Raw genomic sequence first — 7081 nt, 5'->3', positions numbered from 1 at the left:
TAATCTGGAAAGGCACATAAGGCGGAAGACGATATCCTTCCAGTCGGCTCCAATTAAAAGAAGTGACCAAACTACTTGGAGGGGGTGTCTTAGGAATGTGAGAGCAGCCCTATTTCTCTATAGGAACATGAGAACTTCTCTCATGTACTTTGGGAATGGGAGGATTTCCCTCTCATTCATTCAAAACTGAAGAAACCAGAAGAACTTGAGAAGTAAGAGGTTCACTCTCTATCGGAGAGGAATGATTAACTGAAGGTGGAGCCAAGTCTATCACTTTCTCAACCAATGGTTGGTCGAGAATGGACTCACGAGACTCAATTTCAGAGAGATTGGGGTTGACCAAAGATGACTTTTGATCAATCCCTGGATCAACTAGTGAAGGATTAGGGGAAATATTTCGATAACCAAATGGAAGACGAGGCTGGGAAGCAGGAAGGTTTTCCAACTCTTTGGAAGCTTCATCCAAAAGAGGACAAAGGTGAATGGGATGATTACCTTCACACAACTTACAAGGAAAATTGACTTTTCCCTTTTTCCCATGAGCTTTACGGTTACTAGTTGAGGGTTCGTCCCCAACATGAACTCTAGAGGTTGATGAAAAAGGTCGATGTGAACCTGTGGACCACACTTCTAAGACCTTAGGAATACCAAGACAATTTCGAAGAAGGTGGTCACCCTTACATAACATCCAAGGGAATTTTACTTTCTAGGGCTGGTTGGAAGATTTTTCTACATCAGTTGCATTTGTAGCAATGAAAACTTGGTTTCCCCTTTGCTTATTTTGCTTCTTCTTCTTGGTCCTCTTCTTCTTGTTCTTAGCTTCCTGGTTACTAGAATCTAGACTTTCGTCAGGCAACGAGGAAGAATAGGGTGAAGAAATAGGCGAAGAAGGCAAGGGGTCAAATTTAGGATCAACATGAGGTTGATGTTGTTCAGGTGGAGGAGAACTTGGTTGAAAAGCATTTTGGACACTCGGAATCATCGAGGTCGAAAATAACCAAACTGGTAGACCAATGGTCAATCTAGGAAGGGCCAACGTCACCATATAACGAGCACCAATATTTCCAAAAGAAGGAAAAGGACTAGGATTCTTGTCAAAGGGGTTTCCTTGACTGGTAAACTCAAGAAATGTTGCCATCATTATCAACCTAAGATCTACTAAGGAGTATTTCCATAGGAAGGATGTTGTTTTACGGTCAATTAATTGATTTTATAACTTTAACAAAGATAAATAAAAAAGGGGGAGTCTAGGCAAAAAGGGTTTACCAAGTATCTGTGAACCACTATATACACCTTAGACGGAACCAAGGACTTAACGTACAGTGGCAAATCTCCTTGAATGCTGTGTTCGGTGTATCACGTTTACAAGACGGCTGACTCAATTACATGTGGCTAAAGGCTAACAACCGAGTGGGGTATCCCAATATATACTCGACGGTAAGGGGAGAACAAGTCTGTGTTAGCACTGTATAATGCATAACCATTCAGTGAGAGTGTTCCCATATACTTGCCATATTGAAGTGCCTCCTATATACCCGAAAGCACTAGAGAACCTTTGATATACTTTCGTAGTGGAACGAGATTTCACCCCCGAGATACAATGCATGAAGTTAACGACAACTGTTAGGTTTATAGATGTCGGAACACGTCTCTAGCCTAGACCTATAAATGTTTGCGTTAAGTTCCAAATTCTCCTTAAGTTAATTGAGGTAAATTTTAATTTTTATCTTCAATTAAGTTTTTGTTTTGAGGATCAAAATGATGTCACATGAATCAATAAGATGCAACTATATGAGAAAAGGAAACTTTCCACTTCAATGAAAGCTAGTCTAATCAAGGGAAAAAATTTCAGTCAATAATGCATCAAACAAAACACATCACGCAAAATGGCTTCCCCTAACTTTCACTTTCATCTTGCAAATGAAAGAAATTTCTCAAAAATACTTAAATGACGAAATCTTCACTTTTTCTTTCTGAAACATAAGAATGAAAACAAGCACTTCCTTTCAGTCCAACCAAAGCAAACAATTTGTAATCTATGCTCGACAATGGGACTAAAACAATATTTAAATCATCGACACGACTAAACACTAATGAAAACAAATTCACATCAATGAACCAAAAGAAACTTGAAAAAGATGTCCTGATTGCAGGAAGACTCTTGAACGAGAGCAATCAATCTAAGAGAGGCAAACCAAACAATGAGTGGAGGGTGACCTAGAAGCCCTAAAAACCCTAGAAAGCAAACAAGCTTCAAACACACATTAACAAAGTCAAGAGACAATTGTATTCATACAAGCATAGAAACCAAGACAAATACACTGTAGACACACTGGGAAATCATTGACAGAGGGGAAAAAAATGAAAACAAGAATAAACCCTAATTTTTCTTTATCCTCAAGGATTAGTGCGCTTGTTATAGGAAAAAGGGTGATGCAAGGGTAATCAACGTGATTGTAATTAAAAAAGAAGCGATGACAACGTGTCTGTTAAAGCTAAACCCATGATGGGCGATAAAAATAGGGAAAAATAAAAAATCTCTAAGATCAGAATAGACTAAGGGTCCTCAAGAAATATCCAGTGGGTGCAAGTAGGTACAGAGAAGCAAACAAGCCAAGAAACTGATGGTTGGTCAAAATCATCATAGAATCTGATTGAAGGAATGGATGGAAAGGGTCATAGCTTCTCAAGTGGAGTTTCCATTTTGTTGTCTAGGCAATCCTCTCGGCAGACAAAGACAATAACTCTAGCCCAATGAGTGGGACTAGAAACCTACGTGACAATCTACTAGACACTTTCCTAAGTTACAATCAAAATATGAGAAGAGGAAGATGACCTACCTTGTTCTGATTCTATAATGTCCTCCTTTGTTGAAGACCTCGAGTCGCTTGTGCCATGGGCTCGATACTAGTTCTCACATCATTTAAATGCCTACTTAAGAGATCAAGACACAACAAAGCATACAAGTACAAATAACATAATCGAAAGTAACCTACTTAACAGATCAAGGAGAATTAAGATAAATGATGCATTAACATACACATTTATGGAAAATGAACTAGTAGTTGTATATATTAATAGAATAAATGAGAAAGCATACAACGAAGCCTTGATGTCAATAAGCTCTGCTTAAGTGAATTTCCAAGTCCAAGCACTCCTTCTCCAAGCCAAATGAGTAGCATGTAGGCATAATCTCAGCATAAGGGTGCAAATATCCAAAGACCAACGATTTGGTAATGGGAGAGGATGAATATATAGGCAGGGAAAGGGAGTTAGGATCTATCCAAAGATAGGAGAAGGCCCTCATCTCAAGCAGGTAGCTCATAGGGATAATACCAAAGGGCCAAGTTGAGAGAAATCGACCTCATCCATGTTGAAAAACCTCCAGCTCATCGTTCTGGAAGCCTCTAGATCACGAAGCTTCTTATCCTCTTTGGGAAAATTTCCTTTTAGGGATCATCGCAAGAATCAAAGCCAAAAGTGCGCTGGCATTGTGGGGCTAGTATAGTGCAACTAGTGACCATCGCGGTTTTCAGTGTCAGGGGAGTGATGATGTTAAAATTAGGGTTTTAGAGCCCTTTCTTCAGGGGAAGATCTAAGGCATTTTTAAATCAGTGTTTTAGGGAGGATTTGAGTTACATATCTGCATGAGTACACTACATGATGGTCATGTTTCAGGCACTTTGGGTTATGTCACAGGGAAGTGCAGGACATCTGACAAAATAATGTGTAACAACGACTTGCAGCCTATTGGTTTAGTTTCAAATGAAGGATTAACCAGCTTCCAGGTGCCATTCTTTATCAAGGAATCATATTATTTCTTCATCGATTCTTTCCATTCATCATGAGCAACAACTTATTTGAAGTAATTTGGTTCAAAATCTGTAGACAAATTCAGTTCACAATCATAAGAAACATCCATATCAATAGGTGAATCATAATCGTCTACATCACCTCCATTATGTCTAGTTGATATTCTTGTTCCTCTCTTTCCAACCTCATTAGGATGAACACTTTTGAGTGTCTTTGTCAACCATTTTGGAGGACCTTTTTGAGATGACCCAGGCTGCTCAGTTGACTGAGTTGGGGTTGAATCAAAATTTAGTCTCCCAATTCTGTCAATCACATCACTCAAAGTGTCATCAGTGGTTGGAGCTTCATGTGGGGGAGAGAGTGCTTCAGAAGAAGATTCCACAGATTGATCTAGTATAGGAATCTCCCCTTTAGGATGTGGAATATGATTATCAAACTCTTAAAAATATTTTGCATGTCCAAGTGATCAAGTTGTCGCTCAACAACATTGTCAGTATTGGAATATTCAAGAAAGATCACATCTCTAGATATGAAAATTCTTATTGAATTCATCATAGAGACAATATGCTTTGGAGGTATTTGAGTACCCCAAGAAGATACACTTGTGACTCCTTGCACTGAGTTTGTTTCTTTTTTCCTTAGGTATAAAGGCATAACAGGTGGAACTAAAAACCCTGAGATGACTCACCAAAGGAATGTGGCCATACCACATTTCATAGGGAGTCTTGTTTTTGATAGCATTAGATGGAAACATATTCTTTATATACAAAATATATAGAACTAAATCAACCCAAAACCTCATTTTAACATTCTTGAAAAACATCATGAAATGTGCCATATTCAAGATTGTCTTGTTCATTCTTTGAGCTACTTCGTTCGGTTAGGGATTATAAGGCACAATTTTTTGATGTTAGATCCCATGTTGGCGAAGGTACTTTTCAAATTGATTAGAAGTGTTTTCTTTTCCATTATCAGTGTGAATAGAGCCAATATGAGATTGTGCATAATTTTCAATCCATGCATGAAAGTTCTTGAATGTTTCGAAAACATCATATTTGTTCTTCAATAAATAAAGCCAACACATTCTGGTGTAGTCATAAATAAATGTCATCATATATTTATTACTATTTGCAGAAGGAACAAACATTGGTCCACATAAATTTGAATGAATGAGTTCAAGTTTTCTATGTGCTATGGAATGAGAATCATGAAAATACTGTTTGATGTGCTTTCCTAAGATACAAGCATCACATTGATTATGTTTCCTAGGAATTGTAGGCAAACTAGTAACACAATTTTTCTTCAACAAACGAAGGTTTTCATAGTTCAAGTGTCCAAATATAGCATGCCATAAAAGAATTGATGGAAATGTACCTTCATCATATTGAGAACTATATGAGAAGTTCTATGCATGAGAAAAGGTTCCTTGCAACTTCAGAAGTATTTCTTCTTCTATCCCCATCATGGCAAGTGAGTGATCTGATGCTTTTCTGAATTCAAACTTTCCATCAAATATATGAATGGAGTATCCTTACTAGCGGATGCGGAACAAAGAAAACAACTTTCTCCTCAACTCTGGGAGATATAGAACATCATGTAGAAGAAAGTCTAGAAGATTAGGTAGTTTGAGCGTGATGGTGCCGAGCCCTGATGGCTTGAATTTTGACATGTCTGCAAAGAACACTGCTCCATCAACATTGTCAGTGAATTCTTCAAAGAAATATCTCCTAAAATTCATGTGGAAAGTTACTCATGAATGAAGCAACCAATCATCCTTCCATGAAGAAAGTGAAGCATTGAACAAGTATTCAGTTACTCCAATGTTGCAATGTGCCACAACATAGTGAGAAAACTCAGGTGAATACATCATAAAAACAGTCAACAACACCATAGGACTGCACTAAGGCTGCACCTTCCTTCTTGCATGGAGGGACCCTATCTGCCGAAGCACTTGGAATATTATCACAGTTGAATGCAACTCAAAAAATATACACAGTCGCTACCAGGGTTTTTCCTGCTTCCAGAGAAGGAATTCTAAGGTTACAGTTTGGATGATGAAGGGATTTGGCCTTTATTCAGTATATCACCAGGCATTTTTTCTCCTAAGACTGTTTTCATACACTGTCTTGGTCTTTTCCACTCCCTTAATTCTTGGAATTGATCCTCAAGAAAAAGGATATTATGAATCAAAGAAAATAATGTGCAAGGATGGTTCCAAGAGTTTTTCCTGTGATCGTCTTAATGACGAATTCCATGATTGTGCTGATAGAATGGATGAACCAAGAACATCATCTTGTGCAAAAGGAAAATTCTATTTCACAAACACTAGACCTGCACCAATTCTAATGTCATCATCTCGATTCAATGATGGTATTTGTGATTGTTGTGACGACAATGATGATAATTATGGTAAAATAAGATGTCCTAATACTTGTAGGAAGGGTGGGAAGGGCATCACAGAGAAGCTACTAGAAAATTTCTTAGTTCACACAAAAATATTCTCCATAGATAAACAAGAAAGAGAGCACGCAAAACGAAAATTCTTGTTAGAAGAAACTGCATTAAGATCAATGAAGCAAGAAGACAAGAAACTAAAAGATACAATCCAAAATCTCAAGGACTTGAAGGTATTTCCACTGCTCGAACTGGCTATTGTTGCTTCGATACTAGTTTTGGAGGTGAGAGGGAAGTGTAGTGTGCATATAATGGGCGTCATGGGATCCTTCATAGAGTTGGTATGTCGTATGTTGAGCTTGGACGTTGGGCTCACTTTGGAGAGGTATGGTCAATTGGAAGGAAGAGGTGTAAGTTCTGCAAAAATATGTAGAATAGAGGCAATTCTGCAAACTATGCAGAACATAGGCAGTTATGGAAATTATGCAGAATAGAGGCAGGAGGGAGTTACAAGGGTAGAAAGAAAGCAAAAAAAGGGCTAAATCTGATACCATGTCACACCGGGAGGTAACTCCTCAAATAGAATTGTGTCCTTGCATTAATATATACATGGAGGGAGAATATCTTGGGTTTCATCTTCCAGTGTCTCTTCTTCGTCTTCTAATTCTCCTTATTTTCTTTTTACAATATTTACACGGATTTAGCTAATCCCAAAGGTTAGGTGTCAAAACCATGAATTTCATTAAACTAAGTAAAAGAACAGATGCGTTGGTTGACAAAACGACAATCCTTATCGTCAAAAAGCTAGTTGGACAATCCACAATATATATCAATTAATTCTCCCGAACTAAATCTTGCACCATTCTTAAGGAAG

General features: G+C 37.9%; 1 protein-coding gene across 1 annotated transcript; it reads left to right on the top strand.

The window, feature by feature from the left end:
• The first annotated feature begins 5864 nt into the window (after positions 1-5864).
• Positions 5865-6701, top strand: LOC149157764 (glucosidase 2 subunit beta-like). The gene has a single exon (XM_089433779.1). It carries the CDS (start codon positions 5865-5867, stop codon positions 6699-6701), a length of 837 nt encoding a protein of 278 aa, XP_089289905.1.
• Positions 6702-7081: the final 380 nt, after the last annotated feature.

This window comes from Pinus tabuliformis, chromosome 5_2 (genome assembly GCF_031772625.1).
Source record: "Pinus tabuliformis cultivar Carrire ecotype Pingquan chromosome 5_2, CPIR1, whole genome shotgun sequence".
NCBI classification, from domain to species: domain Eukaryota; kingdom Viridiplantae; phylum Streptophyta; class Pinopsida; order Pinales; family Pinaceae; genus Pinus; species Pinus tabuliformis.
This window is presented reverse-complemented; position numbering and strand designations above follow the sequence as displayed.